Source organism: Caloenas nicobarica, chromosome 3 (genome assembly GCF_036013445.1).
Source record: "Caloenas nicobarica isolate bCalNic1 chromosome 3, bCalNic1.hap1, whole genome shotgun sequence".
Taxonomy (NCBI): domain Eukaryota; kingdom Metazoa; phylum Chordata; class Aves; order Columbiformes; family Columbidae; genus Caloenas; species Caloenas nicobarica.
In genome coordinates, this window is record NC_088247.1 from 44,363,332 (window position 1) to 44,388,360 (window position 25,029).

Here is a 25,029-nt window from a genome sequence, read left to right on the forward strand (position 1 = left end):
TTCTGCTTAGTATATCAGACAAAGCCATGCTAGTTTAAAGACCAGACTAAAAGAAATTAAGTTCTCTATATTCACCAGTTCGGACATTCTCAGTATTAGACTTTGAACCATATTGTCAATTAATTGTTCTTGTCTTCAAACTTGTACTGCCCAAGACATAACCCAGATTTCACAGAGTTCTTTTAATTGAAAAAAAGGGGCACATTACAAGTACTTAGAATAAAGAGAGTACCTCTAAACCAGATGTGTTTAAGTTTTAGTTACAACTTCACTAATAAAAGCACATTTGAAAATACTATTTTATGTTCATAAGGACTTCTTGCTGTAACTAAATCTACCAGTGTTTATCACATTTTCATTACTATCAAGCCTTTGAAAACAAAAATGTGCTCAAAACCACAACCCAGACTGACACAATAAAGAGCATTTTTATCCATTTTTCATATCATCCTTGCCACCCTCAACATCTTAAATGTAGCTTGTTCATGTAACACTGCCATCAAATTTCTCCCAAGATGTTAAAAGGTTCTTATATGAGTATGTAAACAGGTAAGTCAACACAAATAAATGAAGCTATAACATATTATACAATATACTATCCTAATAGTGTTTAGAAACTGATGTTTAAAGAAAAAAGACAAAAGCCTTGATAATCTTGGAAAGAATAAAAGCACAGGAGTATAAAAAATGTCTTCAATTAAACTGCACATGCCACTAGGACAAAGGCAACTTAAAGAACAACAAGAAGAAAAAAAATCACATCATATTTTAAGCAGTCAATTTTAAGACACTACAAGACAGGAAAAGATTATAGCTGAATAGCAAGGAGAAGCCTAAAAGATAATTTTCACCTTTGCGAAAAATCATCTGAAAAATGTGTGTAGATGAGCTAAGACAGAATGTATTGCAAAGGAAACCTCACTCAACATGGTTCTAAAAGAATCAAACATGCTGAGTGTCAAACCAAAGCAAATAAACCCGTTGTCAGTCTACCAAAAGACAGGATTATGGCAGAGGTAGACAGTATTTTGGAATAAAAAAAAAGGTTACACTGCAAGTTGTTGCATTGTTTGTTTGTTTTTTACCTCACAGAAACACTATACAATCTGAAAATGCGAATGCAAGTGGTTATTTATAGATTTCTCCAATAATCCCCATAACCTAAAATTTTAAGAAAGTATCTGCATTATTTCCCAGTTCTTGCAGGACAATAATAAAAGCCTGTTTTCCTTATACTTCTCTGGTGAATGTTTTTCTATACAAATTTATTTATAAATAATTTATATAAAAATAATCTGCTTTTAAATGATCACATCACAGTGATTCAGTCCACAACATTATATCAAAAATAAAAGCCACATCATATGAATATGCTGAGGATGTAGCTTGATCAAACACAGGCCTCCAGCTCATCCATTACATAATGCCAAGCCCTGACAACACATGAGTGGCAGGATGTATTTACTTCCTTTAACGTTTCTTCCTTCCCATCCCAAAATAGGTGAACTACAGCATTGCTTCCACAACAGTGGATTGACACAGATTTTTTCAGTACGTATGGGCTGCTGCTCAGTGAAAGCTGCTTTTTGCTCTTCATAAAATCTGACATAAAATCACACTTCAGTTCCTGCCACTCTCCAGTTATTCATCATCTTCCTCCCCTTTTTTGAATTCTACATACATGTCTGTAAGGGACATGATTGCCTTGACTATATTTTTTGCATATAGATGTTTTTTCTATTTAAAAATCAAAAAGTAAAAATCTGGCAAGCTGAGGGAAACAAAGGGGAGGATATAAAAATAGTGGTGATAGGTCTGTTAAAAAGCACCTGCTACTTTAAAAATCAACTATGCATTAATAAGAAACATATATACACACACACTTCCTATGTATGTGCTATATACCTGTGTTGTGTATATATACATATTTTATAAATATGGTTTTAAATATCTAAAATTTATATATTACTGTCTTTTTTTATGTCTGTGATAGTCTTGAACTGAAAATGGAAGAAGCCTCATGGATTAAGGCAAAGACTCCAGTCATGTCACACCTGCCTAACACAGAGATGTTTCAGAGAAAATAGTTTCTATTTCTCATCCTGGGTTAAGAGACAGGGCCTCTCAAAGACTACAGTAGTGTCAAATACATCTTTTCCTGAGTCAAAAATCGGAGTTTTCAAATGCTAAAGGTATACCACAGTCCTTACTGCCAGGTACCACTGCATTTCAAAATGTTTGTTTGGGTGTTGTGGTTTTTTGTTTGTTTGTTTTAAATAACGGTACAAGTTACAAAATAAAATGCTCTGGAGGAAAGCCATGAAATGGCTGAGAAATGAACATATCCAATACTGTGTTCAGCTCTTAAGAGCTGGCCCATACGTGAGATGCGTATCTTGGGAAAAGAAGTTGTATTATGGGTTTTGCCAGAAAACAACATATCGGTCTCTATTTCTTGCTTGCTTATTTTTAGAACAGCCTTGATACAGCCTTTCTTTTCATGTTTTACTGTCACTATGTTAAAAAAGAAAATCTTTATCCTCAGTATACCTTTTCTGAGACAGTTCATTCTTTCCTCACTCACTTCAGCACTAGCAAAAACTCTTAATCTGATGTTTTAGGAAATTGATATATTTTCATGCACACTTCAGAGACACAAAAATACTCTCATTTCAGGAGAAAGTAGATACAGGTAGAACCATGTACAGAACGATAATCTCAGATTATCAAACAAACCATCCATCTGTAAAGTATTTCTTGATTACCTATTTATTCTTTTATTATCTACCTACTTCATTTCTCATCTTCACTTTCGGTGTTAGCTTTCAACTTCTCAAATTCATGGCTACTGGAGGGTAGTTGTAATCCCTGATCCTCTTAAGATTTGCTCCTAAGAACTCTGCCTTGGTGGAGCAGACATCCAGGTGCCACGATAAATCAAGGAATTCAGGCTTTCACATTTCATTCTGGAATTAATATAAAGTTGTACTACAACATTCATAAAGCCTTACTAACACTGCAGTGTACCTGTATTTCAATTACCATATCAAGTATTTTCTCTCCTTAATTTTTTTAGATATGTTCTGTTTTAAAGGTGTTACTCAAAATAAATCAGGTTAATAATCTGGAATGCAATAAAATCACTGATTCTGTTGAACAACAACAACAAGAAGATAATCTAACTGACAAAATAATATGAGTATTTAAACTAATAGAAAGGTTTTATGAATCTAGAAAAATGCTATGGTATTATTTGTAGTATCAAAGGTTATATCAAAGTAAGAATATTTTTCAAAATACTTTTCAGAAATTTAACACAATGGGAAGGATGTGTTCTATTGCCAAAAGGAAAACTACTACTCAGTATTCAGGAAAGCATACAGTGATATCTAAACATTGCAATGCCACAGTCAAGCGAGGCATATTTTTTAAAATATTACATTCAGTGTTATATATTCAAGTACAGTAAGTGTCTTCCAACAGTGAATTAGTAGCCAGCAGAGCACGCTTGCTTATCTCCAACTTCAGATTATAGGTGAGTTTTAAGACCGCTTTAGAGGTTGCACATCATAGCAACAGATTTTTTGATGAAGAGTCAATAAACTATTTCTAATAAGAAATAGAATTTTCTCAAAGGAAAATACTATAATTTTATACCAGACAGACAATAAACTGCTTGTTTGGCGCAATGCACATTTTTTTCAGTCAAAGCAAGAATAATTAACACAATGCACAAAAGCCTCAGCTGAGGCTAAGTTAGGTATTCAAATAAATTGATGCAGAAAATGTAAATACTGCACCTGGTATTCTAAAGTAATGATAAAATACTCATTAACTCATATACTGACTGAAGAAAATGAAGCCAGAACCTGAAGGCTTTAAGATGCAGAATCTTAACTCCAATATTCTTGTTAATCTGTTATTGCACATATTCCACCTTCTTTGGAACCCCACTCATGAAATATGAGGGCAACTTGTAATACACACTACCAGCTATTAAAACCATCATATCATGACCTAAATGTTTTTTTTTTTTTTTTCTTGTCTTAAGTTGGGACTAATGATTACTGAACTTGTAAACTTTCCTCAGAGCAATGTTACAGTATATTTCAGTCAATAAATGACAAGATTTCAATAAAATTTAAAATATTTTTAAGAACCATTCAATTCAGTCCAACTCTCAATTGCTGTTTGGAAAATAAACAACTGAAATATATACTAAGATCAACTTTGGAATAAATTGTCCAACATTCTGAATGTGAAAAATGTAATTTATGCAAAAACATCTATACTTTTTTAGGTAGATGTACTTTGTACAATTCTAAAAACAAGCAAACATTACAGGAAAAAAGGGAATATTGATTTTGTAATAATTCCTTCACATAATGCCGAGGGGAAAAAAAAAAAAGCAAACGACCAACAAATAACCACAACAATATTTCTTATTTAGACCATTAATAGTGCTTGTAAAAGGAAACGGAAATAACATGAAACAAATAAATAAATCCTACCCTGAATACCCACTTTAAGTAAAAAGCTCAAGTCATTTTTCACCACCAGCAATTTGTTAGATAAAATCTGTTTTCACAGTCTTGAAGAGGAACTTTCCCTGACCTGAGCTTATGACTTTAAAGGTACATTTATTTGGCAAAAAGTCTGGCACAAAACCACCTTTATAGTAAGTACAAAAAAAATTTATTTCAGTAACAGTCAAGCTGCATGTCAAGCAGCCAAAGCTAATAAATCCAAGCTTGCTCTTATTCCATTTTTAAAATTCTCTTTATTGAACCAACCTGCCACTTTCTCAAGTAATAGTACCTTAATGCTTCAGCCTAAGCTGGTGTGACCAACTAGCTACTTAGAAGCCACACGTGCTTGTGCCATGGTGAAAACGCAGCTCTCCAAATAAATGCCAAGAAGAATAATTTTCTACAAATTGACATGGAGGTGGGATTTGGTGCCTTGCAAGTGCAGCACCATTTTCCCCTTTTCAACTTCTCCGGTGGGATCCAGTGCACTCCTCTGGCCCTGAACGCCAGAGGTGCAGCACAGCACCCTCCAGGCAAACCCCAGCCTCCTGCTCCCAGTTCAGCAGGGGTAGGAAATAAAGAATATGAGATGGATGATGCAGGTGGAGTTAGACTGTGACAGGAGGTGAAGCAGTTCAGATCGCAGTGTAGAAAGGCCAGGGTGACAAAGTATGTTATGAAACATACTAGGTATGTTATGCCTATACCTTACAAATTCCCTTATAGACCTCCTTCGTCTGTTAAAAGCAGAGGTGACACAAACGTAAACCAGTAGCTGAATAGCAGAATTTTGATCTGCTAGGCAGCATAAATATTAAGTTGAATAACAAAGACTCTTTGTCTTTAGTCTCTGCACCAACACTGACTGCCCCCTCTGCTGCCTGTTTGAACACTTATGCTACTACCAGCTGCATTTTCTAAAAATACTTTGCCTGTGAAATTCAGTCTCTTAGCTATACAAGCACATCTTCTTGGTCTGTTTTTGTACATTCCCAGACATACTCTTGTCAATGTACCTAATACAAAGTATTCGCGAAGAACTGATTTTATTTTGTATTGCTACTGTTCTTCTCATGATCTTCCTCATTGGTCACAGTTCAGAATGAAGTTTACTTCTTTTCAGTCCTTTGGGAAAACTAAAGCAGTTCAGGTTATTAACCTTGAATGAGCAAAGGTACCACTGGAAATTTTCAAACCAAGATGTAAGATTCTTTATATTATCAATGGCATATAAATTTCTTTCCCTTACAAATAAATATACACCAGACATTAAAAAGCTTCCCATAAATCAAATCTAAGTAAAAGCTTCCCACTACAACACAAACTAGAAAGTCAGCTCTACAGCACTTCTCCTGACTAGCAATCCTCTCCATACTAGGGCAAGGTAGTTACCAAGTGAAGAAGAGCCCAGGAGAAGGCCCAGGAAATTTTCCAATTGTACAAAAAATGCTGCACTCTGTACCTGAAGCAATGACCTGTATGTTCCACAGATGTCCCTCAAGTTTCAGAGGGCACATGTTCAGATGGAAAGGTCAAAGTTTTCTGTAGTGCAAACCTGTTTTGCCTTCTGCCACCTGATCACAGGTTGTGACAGCAAGCAAAAAGAAGGTGGACCTTAAAGAAGAGAACCTATTATTAAAAAGAATGTACATAGCAAATGAATCACAGAATGGTTGGGGTTGGAAGGGGCCTCTGGAGATCACCTAGTCCAACCCACCTGTTAAAGCAGGTTCACCTGCAGCAGATTGCATGAGAATGTGTCCGGGTGAGTTTTGAATGTCTCCAGAGAAGGAGACTCCACAACCAATCTGGGCAGCCTGTTCCAGTGCTCTGGCACCCTCAAAATAGCTTTTCCTCATGTTTAGATGGAAACTCCTGTGCTTCAGTCTGTGCCTGTTGCCTCCTCCATCCTATCAGTGGGCATCACTGAAAAGAGTCTGGTCCCATCCTCTTGACACCCACCCTTGCGATATTTATGAGCATAACGAAGGGGATCACCATGTCTTATCATTATTGTGTAGAAAAGTAGCTGCAGAGAGGTTACCAGCAGTTTATGTCTCTCCCCAGCAGGCTGGCACTCCACAGCTTTCAGAGTTCAGGAAGGACTCCCCTACCCAACTGTGCTGAGCACCAGGGGCTCTGACCTGTCCCACCTCCTCCTCTTCACAGTGGCGCTGGGGCAAATGAGAACTTAAATGCTTAAGCCTGAAAGTAAGTCAGTAAAACTGTTCTTGCGAAGCAGAAAAGCGATCTATATTCTGGATGTAAAAAGAAAATTTTACAAGGTGAAACGCCTTAGAAAACCCAAAGTATTTGTTTCTTTGAATACTAGGACTAACAGATCTTAGCACCTTGAGGAGGGAAACACAGCCAGAGCTGGCTCTCGGCAAGGCAAGAAACTCGCCAAAGTGTAACAGAAATGGGGCTGGTGAAATGGAGAACAGGTGAAAACTAAACAAATAAACTCAAAGGAATAAGAATATTTTTCATTTTTAAACCCATCAGGATTTCTCCATAAAACAGCAAGTGCTTTGAGACCTGTGTGATAAATACCCTTGCAATGGCAAAAACAGACCATTTCATTGCTCTGAGCTTTTTTCCTGGAGACCTCTATTATTATGTGTTGCATGTATATTGACTCATTAAGCAGCATAAGTACCTTAATCTATATGTTTAGACAAACTCAACATCTTACAACAAAACCCTACTACTAACAGCATGTCATAATAGTCAATAGTAACAAAACTCTCAATTTCCTCATGATGCCTTTAGAGGCTGCTGTGAACTATCTACATTTACTGTCACATCTCCTTGTAAGTCCATTTATATTTTAGGTAATCTTGCAACCATATATATACAGAGATAGTAGAGAGCTATCTGATAAGAAACTATATATGCTAGGGAGAAGGCTAAAAACTTTTATTTTGCTGCATTTGCTTACACTAGTTCACCAAAAAAGAATAAACCATATTGACAGAAAAACTTCTCGCCCTCTAAATTGACTCGAGTTTATTGGCAAAAGTTTTAAGCATCAACAAAGATTTTATGAACTCAAATATCTAGAACAGCCGTTCAGAGAAAGGAAAAAGGAATTTTGCCCTAACCAAGACACATCTTGACCAAGTCTATCTTAAACAATACACATACTGGCAATGTCAGTCTATACCCGATAAAGGTGTTATTCAACAAGATTCAAATCTGTGAGTCTCACTCACAGAAAAGGGAATCTGATCAGTCCTGAAGCTGGACAAACTATTCAAAATTTGTCATCTTTTGTTGCAAACTGATACCAAAGTTGGGGGTGGGAATTAAATGCATAAGTACTCAAACATTCAAAATTGTATTTGCTGTTGACACTCCTGTTTGATGTCCTATAATAGGAAACATATGGAAAAGCACTGAAGATTGTTTCTATTTCAGAATTTCAGTGTAAAACTGAAAAGTATACCTCTTGATGACACACAGCCTACAAAGGAGATGAATTATTTGTGAAATATGTATAACTGATGCATTTTGTAACATTTATTTTTAAACGTCATATGAGTAAAAATCTGCAAACCATTTATTTTAGATATTTGTTTTTCTGTCTGAACTGTATTTTTTTTCTGAAAAAAGTTATTGTCTCTTGAAATATTGGTACTTCTTGCAAAAAGCTTACAGATTAGCAGGTAGTATTTAGCTTAGGAGAAAGACATTTCATTGCAAAGAGCTGTCATGCTGAAAATTGTCATATAAAAATTCACTTGTTACAGCTGCAGTGGTTCAACTCTTCTATCTACTTAAGCTGTTAGTCACTTCATAAACATGACACCAGGTACTGTCATCCAAGCAGAAAAAAACCAGATTCTGATTCTAAAATTAAACTGTCTTCTATTTTAAAAAAGTTAAATCTTTATGTGAGGCATAATGTTTACTCATAATCCAAATAAAGTGGTTTGGGTAACCAGATTAGATTTATATTCTCCTTTCCTGTTTTCCCACAGCCAAAAAAGTGGGAAACATTTTTCCACGTTGTATGCTGCTCAAGAGCTAAGAAACATAAAACCTTCTTCAGATGCACATACAGCTTGTTCTTTATGTACCTGTTGACATCCACAGCAAAATCTTCAATTCGCCAACAGATTTGTCGTATAAAATTAGGAGCGGGCAGATACACATGATGGAGAACTGCAAGTTCTAGACTGTAAATACTAACAACGAGTTTAGTTCCCCTACCTCAGCTTTTTCACCATTTTAAAATGGTTAAAAGTTATAATGTTAATGTTTGTTTTACTTGCATTTTTCCCCTCTGTCCTCTACTTTCTGTCATCAGAGTTTTGCTAATAGTTTGCCTTTTTCTGGTTAAAGAGGTACTATTCTAGAAGGTTTTGCACCCCATGCATTCTGTAACAGCATCACTCAGTAAGCCCACAACTGCATCACACTGTAAGACTAGACTCATCAACTGCAAAATAATGCTGTGCAGTTCCAAGCCAATCTGCACAAGGCAAGACACAGAAGTCTGGGCTCACGTCTCCACGCAGTCTCCAGAAAGAGAACAGCATTGCCAGAGTCTTTTCATTTTAATGATCTGGGTCACAGCTCAAAACCATAAAGAGCTGCACAGGAAATGGCAAAGGAATTGAGAATTGCAACTCATGAAAATGTAGTTTAGAGCAGGAATTTCTTCCATCTGAGTCATCATGAAGGGATTATATCGCTGAACTACATCCCCCAACAAATATTCTCAAAACTGGCAGCGAAGAAACTAACTGGGTGCATTTATACATCAAAAACCACAGCATGAATCAGCAATATTTTCCCTTAAATTTTGTAATATAAAGTACTGTTAGTACTGTTAGTAATAACTAACTTAGTATCTTTGAAATGGTTTACTCACCTCATCTAAGTCTTTAATATAAACTATTTTCTCTTCAATACCAACAGGCACTGGTTCACTATGGGGGATCTTCACCTCTTCATACATTTTATTATTTTCTCTCTGAACTGTTTCTGGTAAGAACACCTAAAACAGTATTACAGGAAAATTAACTGAAAATATCAAAACAGAAATGGTCACTAAATATAACCCACTTTAAACAATGGTTCATCACTTTCCTTCAAAAAATGAATCCAAAATAAAAGCAATTCTCACTGATTCATTTCATAAATAGCACTGAAGCCCCGAAATGGAATATAATCAATTGTACTACTCAGAAAATGGTTCCAAAAAGACAAAAAAGATAACTCCATTTTATTAAAATTCAAAAGCCATTAATAACAAAATGAATGCTTTACAAAATTCTAAAGTCAATTCAATGGTTTCAAAACAATACAAAGAGAAAAACAGTATCTTAAATAATTAAGTGACCCTAGAAATAAAAACAAATACATGATTTTTAGATTCTTTCTTCTAGAGTAAAAATAAAACCAAAACATATGAAAGTGTTTAAAATCCTCTGCAAAGAAGCACTGCTTCTTACATTGGACTCTGATAAGGAGGAGAATCTCTAAGAGAACAAAGGGAACCCTGCCGTACATTATTCGCTGGGGAACATGTAGTGTTCAAGAAGGGTCATGCACCAAGCACATACCTTTGCACCCCCAATGAATGCTGATGTTTTCATTGCTTCAGCTCGGGAATCATAAACATGCGGATAACGAATTTTTTCGAAGTCCATCTCTCTCTGTCTACCTAGGACTGGCATACTTCGGGCATTCAAAAGTGCCAGTTCTCTGTGAGCAGAAAGATAGCTGTAATAATTCTGCCCATTTTAAGCAGCCATCACAATGACTAAATGTGGTGTATTAAAGTCAGAGCAAGAGTGGTGGAAATGTAAGGAAAAAAAATTGCATAAAATCATTAACAAAGGAATTTTACACTGTTATTCTCTGGCATCAGTTAAACCAAGTCTGTACAGCACAATGTTTAGATAAAAACCAAATGCTCAATCCAATAAGTGCAAGGGTTTCCTAAATGCAGTGTTGCCTCTTTTTAAGCAATACAGCCACATGTATTCACAGTTAAATACCAGTCCCGCTACATTTTTCTCAATACAAAACATAACAGCTTATTTGCTCCTTACGCTCTCCCGCCTCTATTCCTCCCTCTACCTTTAGCTGACAACATGGAAAATAGTACCCATTAATCTCAGGAGGGAAAAAAAGAAAGATAGTTCTGATAGATTTAGTACAGACTTCACAAATCTTAAGCAACCAGTGTGCGTACATGAACTAAGAGAGACAGCCTGCCCCTCTAATCTGCATTTCCAGCCCACATAGATGAGACCAAGAAGATTCTCATTAAGCAGATCACTGCTTTCTTTCCCTGAAAATTAGGTTTTCATATTTAAAAAAAAAAAAATCTAAACTTGTAATAAAACGTGACTTGAAGTTAGAATCACCTAATCACCGAAGCAAACTAAAAGAATATAAACTATTATGATATGTTGAAGTAGCAATTACAACAGAAGCGTTTTTCAACTTTTGGCATTTATTACCTTTGCATCCGCAGCTCTTTGGGATCAAAGCACATTACTCCTTCTCCAGAAACTTCTCCATCTTCCCCAGCTTGTCTTTCTTTTCTGGCATTTCGCTTTTCTTCCCGACGATATTGTTTCATTAACAGCTTTTCTTGTTCAGACTGAATTGTAACTTGACAACCATAGTTGGGCTTAGTGTTTTCTGCTATGAACTTCTTGCACTGTTCTGCAATAAGATAACAGGTATGTATCTCCATAAGTGCTGAATTCCATCTTTGTTTACCCCAGTTTTCTTCTAAACATTTGGGGTTTGAGTTTTTTTGTTTTCTTCTGGGGGAACAAAGGAGGGTATGTGTTTTTAAAGATAATTTAGCTTTATTTAGATGACTGTGCAGCAGCTGGCATCAAAAGAATCTAAAAGTACCACCAGCTCATGTCCCAAAGGTAGGATGTTTAAAGCTACCACTGTTAAGCAAACAGAAGTTCTTCATCCCAAAGCAAGAAGATGGGCTAGCAGCAAAAGGAAAGGCTTTTTTTCTTTTCTGTACCTATGATAACCTCATCAGTGGAAATGCCATTTATCTCTCCTCTTACATGTATACCCCAATGAATAGAACGGTGTGAAAATAGATTAAACAGGCTGGTTTTTTTTTCAAACAGTCTCTTCACATAACAATTAGTGTATATTTACTAGATAACGTGATTGTATTGAAAGCATACTCAGGATGTAATTTCCCTAAACAAGTGAGAAAAGAAATCCTATTCTATACAACCACAAGGCCTCCTTCCCTTTATGTAGATAAGCAACAGGATTGAATCAAGAGGAGCCAGAACCACAAAACAATTACAGTAAACAACAGATCTAGAGGAGCAGGAACCCAAAGAAGCCCAGTCGCATCTGCCCTTCCGAGACCATTACAGGCGAAAACCAAAGACACAACCAAGTATTTTATCTGCAACGGGGCAGAGAGATTTGTTTGGTTTCTAACTATATCAGTGGTTTTAAACTTTGATTTTCAAAATTCTGCAAATATATTATTAGTTTATGTAAGTTTGACTGAATATCATGCACTTAATTCAATTATGTTTCATATGTACTTTTGCAGTCAAACTTGAAAACTTGTAAATTTTTTTTTCATCAAATAAACCCACTTGACTGATGTTTTGAACTATTTGTGCCAGTTAGTCTTCACCTACAGTGACAGAGAAACTCCTCCATCTCACAACATGCAAACTGGATAAGGTGGCTGTAACTTGTTAAATAACATTGAAAAAATTTTAACAAACTGTCAAAAAGTCCACATTAAAAGCATCATGTCTGTAGCTTTAACTCTCTCTCTCTCTCTCGTATTAAAAGAGGACAACAATGGATGCAATTTCCTGACTAAATTTAATTCAGACTGAACACACTAGGGCAAAGAACTGTTAACTTGATGTCTGAGAAGCAGAACAATCACCTGTACTGCTGTGGAAGTAAATTACATAAGAAACAGTCAAATAATAGAGCATGCTACAAAAACAAAGTACACGTACAGTTCCTTGACTTGTGCTTATTTTCTCAAGACACAAATCACTCAAAGTTGACTGAATTTCTGCAGACACAAATTATTCTCTTCCCCAAACGCCATTCCAGAAAGATAAAACTTCAATCCCTATTAGAAATACCATTTTGAACAATTTAAAAGAAAAAAGCCTTATTAAAATTAATCAACTGAACATGAGGCAGAGCATCTTGAATCTCAGAGAAGATACTCAAATAACATTGACTTCTTTACTGCAGTGAAAGAAGGGTTCTCCCATCAGTGAAAAAAACATACCATCACCAATGCTTTTCTACTGTCTCAAAAGCACAACACTAAAAATTTTCTTCCTCCACATTCTAGCAGAAATTGCTGTAATAGATTTTACTGATGGCATAATGAAGAATAAATTCATAAAAGCTTCCAAAACACTACTTCTGCTAAGTGAGAAGAAAATATTTGTGTAACTGAAATCTGCACATAGGAAAAAAACTATAATACTTCAGTTTCTCCTGAATGTATTTTACATTTATTTTCTTTTATAAGGAAAAAAACACCAAGACACAAAATCTTGTTATACTGGTAGCAAGACATTTCACTTTGAAATCATGAACAGATAAAGTCTAAATTCACCAGAAAAAAGTTAGTTAGCTATCAGCACAATAAGAGGTGAACTTCTAAACATTTGCCTATATAACATTTAATTTAAGATAAACATATTAAAAATGGGTTGTTTGCATTTTAAAATTATTCCTAGGATACACAAGTCCTCCATTACTAGTTTTATTCACATTTTCCTAACTCCATACGCCATGAAGATGCAATGAGCTGCACGCTGATATGTCCACGTACAATTTATCCCAAGTCACAACCCATTCACAATCAAATTAATTTCTGTCAGAGAAGAAAGTGAGAAGACTTGTTTCTAACAGCAATTTGTAAAACAAATTTTAAAAGAATTAGTCTGTGCAGGCAATTTATCTTATAGAAACCAAAATCACAGTATAAAACCTGAACTCCCTTTTTTTTTTTCCTCTCCATCCTTAAGCTTAACTTTACTCTTTTTCAAAAATGGTTGTTATTGTGCTTTTTCTTCCCAAGACCTACATTTGGTGATAGTACAGCAGTCGAGAGTAAGCATGAAAGCAGAGGAGGAATAACCAAAGATCTGCTTATTTCCAGAGTAATCCATTAAAACAGATACAGTGCAACAGTTGATATATTTAACAATGACACATGCCCATAGGCAGTTGAAAAATAAAAAAAAATATGCAATACATATGTTTCCCTCTGTATAACCAAATCATGACTTTTGTTTAAGCCCATATAAATATAATCCCCTTTTTCTTCTTTCAGTTTGCTTTTTAAATACAGATACACAGTACTGTTGTTTGAAATATAATTGAATAGTTAGAAATCTACTTTTTATCTGGTTTGGAATAAAACTTTTGTAGTCACTTACCTTGCAGAGTCTGGAACCTGTTATCATTTGGACAAGTCAAAGACCTTTCTAGAATCAGAGATCTGTTCTGCAGGAGCTTTTCTATCAGTTCAAGCCCTTCAGGGCCTAGCAGCTCAAATAACTAAAAAGAAAACAAAGTAATAAGTTATTGTACAAATTAATGTAAATTTATAAAGAGGACTGCAATATTTAAACCAATTAATGAACTTCATTTCCAAGAAATTCAACCCCAAAGGTATCATTGCTAGTATTCAGCCAGATTCTTGATTACAAAAAGGGAAACTACAAAAAGTTTTCAGCTGGATATATTTAAAAAATATGAATTCTGTCTATTAAGTAAAATTCCACTTCCCTTAGAGATTCTTGCAAAAATTTAACTCTTCTCAAGGCTAAACTTCATGTGTCTTTCTTTATGGTTATTTACCTAAAATATGCTGCAAATTTATTCCTCCACAATCTAAGCAGATAAATCAAGAGAATCAATGCTTTCTCGTAAAAGTGAAATAAATAGGAAGCTATTCCCATTCCAGTGAACAAGAAATATAGCCTACTGCATTTTCACCGTCACATCCTACCCAAAAGAAAAAAAAACACCACACACCCCGATGTGGATTACAGCAAGAATTCCAAGATGACTATGTTGACTTCAGTCTATACTACTTGCACATATAATGCTGTGTGTGTGCAAGCATGTGCAATGCAATTCAAACACACGATGTAGGTGATGTACACTAGAACAGAATTCCACACTAATAAGCACTATTTTGGCCCAGTGAATCCCTTACTCAAATGATCCTCTTGTAGAAGGTTAGATAAAAGTCCCCTATTCAAAGTTCCCTTTTCCACATAATACTGTTTTTAATGGGAAAAAAACCCCACCCAAAACATTAAAAGCACTTACCTGTACATCTTATGTATAATTATTTTGTCAAAAATCAAAGCATTACAGAAGCGCAGTAAGTTACTGAGAACCCATTATTGACTTCTAATACCGCTTAAAACAATTTTTCTCCTTTTTTTTAACTTCTAAAAAGCTAACAGGGCAGTTTCTCCTTAGCGCTCTTTAAATTTGCTGCTAATACTGTTCACACAACTTCAGGTACCAGGTAAGAATAAAAGTTATGATGTACTTTGATGTGATGTTCTACAAAAGAGTAAGACTTTGGTACTATGGAATTCAAGTATTTTTGTTCTAACTATAAAAGGGAGGGAGAGGTCTCTTATTGTCCTGTATTAAATTTGCCAACTCGCTAACAGAGTTTTTCTGTGGCTGTCTGTTGTCTGTGACTACTGCCTTCTGGGAACACCTTGAAATAACTTTACACTGCCTCTTCATATATTTGCAAAATTTTGAACAGTGCTAAGGGCATCAAATGAATGATCCCTTTTTTTCACGCCAATCTGTACTTCATTATATAAGCTGTCATTTAAAAATTAAAAAGAGTTTCTATGAAAAGCATAAGGTTTGTGCAAATTAGTACAGTGATGGCAGAGTTTGCAGAAACCATGAAATAACAGCTCTGAAATGTATAAAGTCCTGTATTTCTTTCATTAGAGTAACCAGTGATGGCAAATTGGAGAAGCAGTCTGAAGAAAAAAAAAAAAAAAAAAGAATGCAATAAACATGGACAAATAGAAAATTGTATACTCAGATAGAAAGAACAAACTACAAAAATAACGAACAGGAAACTGCTGGCTAGACATCAATTCTGCTGTCAAGGATCTCAAGCTGTGATGGATTTCTTTTTATCCAGCCTTCACTAACAGTGATCATTAGTTCTTGTCTTTTACATAGATATTCACTGTCACTTTAATGCCACATTTTAGCTAACATTATCTAAACATATGAGGTGACCTTGCTTTTATATTTCAAAAGAAAGTGGCAAATTAGTACCTGTAAATTTGAGAAGGTATTTTCCAAGGAGCAACATGAAGTGTATTTGAAATAGCTTAATTGTAGAAAGAGTTGAATACCAGCTTGCCTCAAGTTTGCTAAGGTCCTGTCGACTGTGGAATACCAACAAAATGAGGAAACATAATGTTTTCAATTCAACCAGATCTGGGCTTAATCTAGCTTCTCATCAAGGCAGCACACAATGTAAGCATATTCAGACTTAACATGTTATCCCCTCAAAAACATCCCAAACCAAAACAAACACACATAACCACCTGGCAAACACCACTTTATCTCTAAAACATCCAAAAAAGACCTTCAGCTCTGCACAGGACTGCAAAGCATCTCTACCATTGGAAGCTGTTAAGAACAAGCTAGAAAAGCATCCATCATAAAAGATGAGTTTTGATGGGGAAATAGACGACATTGCTTTTTGCAACAGGAAGAGATTTCTCCACTCTTGCTTTCCCAGTATGTTCTGAAAAAAAACCCCCATCCATATCAAAATTATTTCAACTAATTAGAACAGCAGAGCTGTACAAAGAAACAGTAATGTTACATGATTGATGCATTCTACTTCATGGCCAGAGGTCATGAAGTAAAACTCTATCATTTACTCCATCCCTAGTGAGCCAGAGGCCCAAAAGAAGAGTAATAAGGTGAAACTGTAGATCCTACTCTCCAGGCAGCCAAAGAGAACCAAACCCATAGACTATCATGCATGACAGACTCTGCAATGCTCATGTGGTAAAGGTCACTCCATTTTGCCTTCCTGGCCACTGGACAGAGTGTGGTCTTCATTTACTACCAGCAGTTTGAGAACTGTCTATATTACCTAAGTAGTCTCGCTGCTGTCTGAAAAGGAAGGTGGCTTGCAGAACATTTTAAACAGCTAAGACAGACTGAGCTCTTTGCCCAATACTGGGGGGAAAAAGCTGAAGAATTCAGAAGACCGGAATCAATGACCTGTTCTTATTGACAAGATGTACCCCACACCCACTAGAAGCCTGCCAGAGATCATGGGTGGAAAACAACCATTGAGAGCTAAACAGAATTGCTGAGAGATGGAGAGTAAGTTAAAAGAGCAAGAACTGTCACCACCTACCACTGATGGGAGAAGTGGTGGCAATGGTAGAAAAAGTTTGCAAAGAGCAGAAATAACTAAACTTGAGGACCTATAAGACCAATATGTTATTAATCATCAGACGTGTTCACTGCTTCCTAATTAAGGTATTAAGAACTACCACAGAATACTGCTGTTTTGAAGTGCAGTTCTTTACCTTCTCATTTGTTTTGGCTTCCAAAAACATGTCAGCGTGCATTTACACAGCGTCCTACCATTTCAGAAAAGCTTGGACACTCATAGAAGTTTTTAAGCCTAATTTTCAAAGTAATCAATGAATTAAACAACAACCTGAACTTCTATAACAATAGACATCATTAAAGATCTAAGCAACACCTGTGCCTTATGGTGAGTCATAAATACTGGTATGAGTTGGAGAGAAAACATCACTTGTTTGGATCCAACCTCAGTAAAGTGAATGCTGAGCCTGACATCTTCAGAAATAGCACAAAATATGCTTTCTTAAAAAACAAAACAAACAAAACAACAACAACAACAAAATCACACCCCACCACCACCTTTCCACAGTAATAATTACAATAATTACATTTTTAATGTTAATAGTCACACTACCCAAATAATTGTGGGCCAAAGTTTGTACAAAGTAACCACCTCACTACTGCTATCAGCCTTACACTGGAAAGCACTTAACACTTTACAGTGACAGCTTGACTGTATAAATCAAAGTGAAAGTAAGAGAAAATTAGGAGCTGTGCTGAACTGCCTTATGCCTACTAGAAGAAATGAAGCCTCAAGGCGCAAAAAACGTCTGACCATGAAATAAAGCGGCCTTCTTTCACCAAGACGTATCTTTCTTATGGCAGTTTTATTTTTTGATGGTATAAATTGAAGTTATCAACACAGCCTGGAGTGGCTGAACCAGCCGTAAAAGAGCAAAATCCACAACACCCTCCAGGACCTACTAATTGTTCATGTAGTCCTGCCCACCCCAGTTCAGCCTCATGTCTGGGTGTTCAGCTGGAGGCACAACATTGAAGTGGCTGCTTGCTTAAGTTACTTTACATGCTGGTTTACCAAAAAAGCAAATGTATTACTTGTCATGGGAAGCTGTGTCATTTTCTAATGCACAGAACAGGCTTCCTTGTGGTGCTATTTAAGATGGCTGCCTTATTACTCGGTAGAATACGTCCATAAAGAATCAAACTCCACAAACAACAGCAAAAGAAAAGCAAAGTAACAATTCTTGTAAAATGGAAAGCTCAAGAATTTATGAGGCAAGTTGTCAATCCCATCTACTCTTAAGTCTCTCCACATAATGAAGCACTAACCCCCAATGAGCTCCATTTTTAATTTGAGCAAATATCTGGCATAAGCTGCACAGAATTTCCTCATATTTACTACAGAAAAGCAGAACTTGTTCAAAGGTTTTACGCTGTTCAGACAATAATTTTGGATACAACATTTTGCTTCTAAACATTTTGCTTTCTCTTCTAGAGAAGAAAAGGCAAATTGAAAAACTACAATGCACTCCTAGCAATTTAGGTAGCTTAAGAAGCTAATTATTATGTTTCATTCCAAATGAAATGCTTTCCATTAATCAAACCCAGGAGTTCGCAGGGTCATATCCAGTCTAACAGTCCGTGAGATGAAATGTTTAGCATTCAAATGCTAACTAGAAGCAATGAATCTTAGAAGGACAGTAAGACTGGGGACCATGTTGATGACAGCTTAATAGGAACTTTTAATGAAGAAACTACCAAAGTTAACAGAAAGGTTTTCGAAATATTTTCACCACTTTTCTAGCATCAGACTTATTTCTAACGTCCTGAGCTTCCTGCCACCCATCTCAAATGTTCATTCCAAAAAGGGCACAATAGGGAAATTTATGCCTGAAATAAAGATGGTGGGGCTTTGAACAGCAGACCCACGTTACTGGCACTTGAGCCTGTAACTTGGACGTTGTTAATGACTTCACAGGGCTGATGGAAAAAACATTAAATAATGTGCAAGACTGCACGAAAAAAGAAAAAAAAAAAAAAAAAAAAAGAGGTTCTCAGACCAATAGTTATCGAGATCATGGCTCTTTCAGGATAGCCTGGTAGGAAAAAAAGTCTGTGCAATCCTGTTTGCAAAAATCTGTGAGGCATCTGACACAGAAAGTGGCACAGGGGCATAATTCTGTATTCATCTGTATTCAGTGTAGGTGCTAACATTTTGGATTTGATGCATTATTACACATTCTGGCCTGAAAAGTCAATGTCCAAGACCCTGACGACAGGCAAAGGAATCTAGTGAATGTTAATAGCTACCTTTTTATTAAGTTATGAGATAAACTAGACAGCAGGCAACAGCTGGGAGAGGCTGTGTGTCAATCAGTGGTATCTTGAATAGCAGCCAAACTTTTATGTTCCCTGAAGTAACAGATTGCGCCCAAAAGGCAACACTGACTGCCTTCAATAACAAAGGTCCTGGATGACTTCAGCTATTACTCAGTAACCATAAAGACATAGATGAGTGTGATATATGGTCACTCATATTTGTTTGAATGATTTTTACATTTCATTTTATGTGCATAGCCCTAATATCTGGAACGAAGGGTAATGCGTAATCAATCTAGGAACCAAAGGACAAGATGTGTCATATTGCATTAGAAAGGTGAGGCAGGGTTCCCATGCTAATGATTTCTACTGAGTATATTCTAGTTATATGGCAAAAGCAAGGATTCACAGACATCAGCCTTGCAGACAGACAGCAGTCTACCTGCCGTAGCAGGTAACAAGCAAGAAGCTGAACCCCAATGAGATGCATGACATGGTGAATTTTTTCAAGTAAGGCTCAGCCATTAAAAGCACAACTTTATTGTTGAACTCACAGTTCAAGATTGAAACAAGGTTTTACTCTGAATGTTAAGCAGCTAATGTTCGATTCTCAATTCTATAAGGCACAATTTACAAGGAGTTTTGGACGTCCTTAGTGTGATCTCAAATATGGAGTACAAAACTGGGAGCATTACTTTGTCAACATAAACAATCTGCCATCACAAGGGCATTTTCATGACTTCTACATCTTCTACAAGGTGGGAAGGGATCCTATAAATCTCAGAGTTTATTTTGTTTTTCCAATGTAAACAAAAATAGACTAGGAACAGTTCTTGTACCTTGCTTGAGTCTCAGTACCAAGTAGTGCTCTGCAGCAATAACTGAAACAGAAACCTAACTTTGTCAACCAGTGCCTGTCCTCTGTGTCTCTCTACCTGTAAAGCCTGACAGCTGGTCTAGGTTCCAGAGTACCACCTACACAACTAATTGCTATGCCTGCACTTAATGGCTTATTTGCAAATGATTTTTGCTTTACAAGGCACAGTTTTCAAATAGCACAGAAAAATCATCTTCATAGTACAATCAAGTTTCTTCTGTTCTAGTAGCTCTTAAGTAATTGAAATGATTGCTTCATTTCAAAAATTACAGGAAAAATACGACTTTTTCCTTGGGCTACAGGCTTATTATAAAAGCTGTCTGGACATAGTACCCAAACAGTACCAGACAGAAAAATTCGTATTAGCTATTGTTTAAAAGATTCAGTAACAAACCCAAAGACATTGGAGATAGAGGTGCATAAGAAAATTCAACACAAACTTCATGGATTTAATATGTACACTGACTGCTTATTACTACTACTCTACTGAAAAGTAATGGACTATCACCACCTCTTATATCTGAAGATTATAGAACACTTGGTTTAAAAACACATCTCAGATGTTCCATATTTTCATGTTTCTTACAGGTTGATTAAAACAAGACAAGCAGACAAAGCATAATTTCTTACTATTATTAAAAACAGATGTTAAGCATGTGAGAAAGCCATTCAGCTCTCAGATCCGCTTTTCCTTTTTCAAGCCTTGCATTTTTGAATACACAGCTCAGCACATTAGGTCCACCTATCCAGAAATGATCTTCCAATCCTAGGAACCATTTCCACCTAGGAAACTTGCACAGAGTCTTAGCAAGCTCAGTTTAAGTGCACTGACTTCACAGTCACCGGGTACTTCAAGCACTTTGAAGACGATAGCTGATAAAGCTGATAAACTACATGTATGCAAAATGCATTTCTGATCACTGTCCCTCAGTACTAGGCCTGGAAGATTCTCGTATCACAACCTCCGCAACCACTGGGGTCAGATATAACAGAAAGAAATGGACAGGCATTTTCATGGGACAAGGAGCACCTGACTCCCAGGCAGTCTCCAGCAGAACCAAGTGCCAGCTTCATGAGGATGAATGACAAGCTACTACCTGTCATCAGAGAGGTCTTAAGGGTCTGTCTGTGAAATCAGTTAGTTTTGAATTTTGGGATTTTACTTTCAGTCAGCAATCAGAAGAAAATAGTGAACTAAACACATAAGATAGAAGGCTGAGTAAGGAAGCTGATGGAAAAGTTTTCATATAACATTGTCCTTGGGAAAGATATTTGCATAAAGATAATGCATTTATGACGAATTCTTACTCAACATTCAACTTTTGGTTGCTATTCTCATTACTACATTTGCAGTGCAACAAGCAATGCTGGAAATCTGGTCTTCAGCCCAGAACACATTTTCAGTCCAGGTGTAAAAGTTCAATGTGCAAATAAAGACACTGCCAATTATTCTAACACCGTCTCTCCCCAGCACATTGGCATACCCTCTATTTCTGTATTTCTGTATCCACAGATCACTATGCAATTTTACTTCAACTTACACTAGTAGAGATAAATGAATCACAGCAAAAAAACCTTCAAAACCAAGAATTAAAACATGAAAATTAATTTCTTAGAAGACTCAGCCCACAGGTACCTGTCCAGATGTCTTTTAAATCAAACTGAAACCTAAAGTTAAACCCCTGATCACTTACAGGAGAAAAAAAAAAATCTTGTTACAAGGCTCAAAAAACCAGACTATCACATTGAAAGCATATGCAAATATTGCTTAATAGGCCTAAAACTGTTGTCTTACCTATTTAATTTCCTATCAGTTTTGATTACAGATATCTCTTTAGTATTCTTATACTAAAAATTAGTTTAATCTGTCACAGCATAATTCTAAGCTTTTTCCAGCTCCTTCCGTAAATCCATACTAAAACTTCTTACCGTACTCGACAAAGAGACAAGCACAAAACCACAAAGCACCTTACTAAATTTTCTTAATATTTTTAAGTGAAAGTAAGGAGACTGGTGAGATCACCACCAGTGTTTAATTAGAACTTATAGAGATTCACTCATTTTGAAAATTTCAAACATATAGCTACAAGGCAACTTCCAACAGATTATTTAGCCTAAAGACTTTGGTAATTAGAAATAATGTCAAATCCAGCTATAAACAGCAGACTACAGATATGCCTTTTGAAAAGGAAGCCCTGAAGACCAATTTAAGCATAGAAAAATCTTGCTGTTACATGATTTCTTAAACTAGTATTTATCTTCAGAAGTATTCTGGGATCAGCTGTTTATGAATTTTGAAGAAAAAAAATGCTAAAATTATCTAATTGCTGCATTTGCCACTTTTCGAAGCACATGGAGCAGTCAAATTTGGAATTACTGAATGCATATTTGTAAAGGTACTAGAAAAATGCCTGCATCACTACTGCAGTAATATAAATCCAAATTCCACTCCCCCCCCGCTCTCCCCCCCTAAATAAGTAAAAAAAACCTCTAAGACACCATAACTTGAATAGGAGACAGCAGATGCCTGTTTCATTCTGTAGTGAGAGCAAGCAGCAAAACAGAGACAGGGGTAAGAAATGCTGGCTTTATCCAGCAGGAAACATAATTATAGAGGAAGTTTCTGTATCAGAATCAAACATCCAAACTGTTTTTTTCTGGGCTGATTATTTCAGATACTTATAATACGATGGTGGTTGGCACAGAAATGTTTTCTGCAAAAGACAAAAATATGCAGATATTTATAAGGGACAGCAATTCCTAAATATGACCATTTAAGAAGAGGGACTTGGGCAAGCACAGAGCCATTTGCTGCTAGTCCAACACTTCTGCTACCCTAAAGTGTAGTGACAACATATAAGAAAATGCCAGAAAGCCAAGCAGTTAGCTCATCTTGCTTAAACGAGGTGGAAGATGAATAGCAGCAAGGAACAGAAAGCAAGTTTTATCCTAATTAGGACAGCCATTAAGATCTCTGTGAAAGGCTGACAGGCCAGCAGGCTTCCCCAGGGAAAGAGCCCAAATGGCCTCACGCCTTTGCTTGTGTCAACCAGCCCCAGGCTGCACGCTCCAACACCCTTGGTGGCCAGATGCCCAAGTGGGCAAAAAGGAAACAAGTTCTTCCCTGAAAGACAGCCTTCCATATTACTTTAGGAGTGTGCAGAAAAGAAGAAAAAGGGTTTCAGCTAACAGAAGATTAATTTTTACCCTAGCTTTCAAGGAAGCAAGGCCTACAAAGTCATTCTGTGCATTTAGCAGCACGTGAACTAACAAACAAGGTTTAAGCCTCTTCAGTAGCTTCCAAATTTGACAGAGAGAGACAGAAATCTCCAGAGGTCTGAAGGGGCCAGGGGACCGCTCTTTGTGCTTCCCGCTCTCCTCCTCTGCGCGGCCACAGCACGAGCGCTGCGGCATTAGCACGCACCAGTGAGCCACCAGTAAAGCACCAGTGACTCACCAGTAAAGCATCAGCACAAACTCTTCCTGGGCTGGCGAAGCTGCAGGGCTCATGGTGGAGCAGACACGGGGTAACAGAAACCACTCAGCACCGAGAGCCGCAGGAAACTCTGCCTCAAGCAGCTGTGGGTTTGGGTTTTTGTGAGGGGCTTCTCCCCTTCTCACCTTCTATAAAATAATTTGGATGAAAGTGATTTTGTGTCTAGTTAATGAGTGAGCCTTAGTCTTTCAGGTGCCATTGGACTGCATTTCTTGCAGATCTTGTAGTTCTCTACACGGATTTGAAAAGAACTTCTCAGCATCAAAGAAAATATAACGGGAAAAGTTCAGCTACAGACTGGCTCACTCTAGAAAAAGATCTCATTACGTTTAATGATATATTTAAGCTGATTCAAAAGTTATGAATACATCAAGCCTCATACGACCTCAAAGATACAACAAGGTTTCAGTACAAAATTGAAGTAAAAGAGTTGACAGGAAAGAGGAAAAGCTACTGACAGGAAGGAAAGCGACCAGCTCTTAGTATCAGGATGAAGCCTAACATCTCTTGGCTCTCACTGTGGCTCTTTCATCATTTCTTAAGTTCTGTCCTCAAAACCCAGCACTCAAACACCATTCAATTTGGTTTCTTATGAAGGAAGACAGCATGGCTCTGTTTTCACAAAAAGACAAAGTTTCCTATCATCCTTGGGCTTTCAACAGGCCTCAGACATCAACAGAGCTGTATACTCCTGATTTAAAAAAAGAAGGCCACAACTAAAAAAAAGGAGAAAACTGTATCAAAAATAACTGGATTATTTTCTCTATATGAAAGGGAAGCAGATAAACTCTATGGTCAAGAAAAATGAGACCCAAGCTTTGTATTGTCTGAATATGAAATTCTCAGTAATTTTAATAAAATTACAAAGAGAAGAATATGAGCTTGAAAAGCCAGTCTCATGCCAAGTTAGAAGCTTTGATGATAAGATAAAGATAAAACACCACAGGGGTGATTCACATATGCCTGTACTTTCCCATAACGGGTATTGCTTTTATGAACTAGGTAATGAGGAATAAACTTTGTGATATGTTAATTTGTTACAGCTAGAAAGTCCTTCTACTGAACAAAAGGAAGAGCCACTTTCCCACTTAAAACCAAGCATGTTTTAAGAGACAAATTGCTCTGTCATGAAAATACTTGTGAAGCAAGGGTACACACACACACACAAAACTAAAAGCTAATGTTATAATTTCATGATACATTAAGGAAAATGCAGATTAAGTTACATCAACATAGTATCACATCCAAAGTTCTTAACTGGTGTTGCATTAACATAGCAATGAACGTTTGAATTAGTTGGTTTTAAGTCAAAATGGATGTTAAGCAGCAGCTTTTTGAACTATTCTCCCAAAGGAATCTCCCTACTTCTTTATTAATTTTAACCAAGA

General features: G+C 36.5%; 1 protein-coding gene across 2 annotated transcripts in view; it reads right to left on the bottom strand.

The window, feature by feature from the left end:
* ASCC3 (activating signal cointegrator 1 complex subunit 3) overlaps positions 1–25,029 on the bottom strand; it is a 267,227-nt gene that overhangs the window by 210,431 nt on the left and 31,767 nt on the right. For both annotated transcript variants that reach the window (XM_065631955.1, XM_065631954.1), the window contains exons 5-8: positions 13,973–14,093; positions 11,009–11,216; positions 10,103–10,244; positions 9,409–9,534 (exon numbers count right to left, since the gene is read on the bottom strand). In XM_065631955.1, the coding sequence (XP_065488027.1) occupies positions 9,409–9,534; positions 10,103–10,244; positions 11,009–11,216; positions 13,973–14,093 (597 nt within the window). The remainder of the gene's footprint in view (positions 1–9,408; positions 9,535–10,102; positions 10,245–11,008; positions 11,217–13,972; positions 14,094–25,029) is intronic.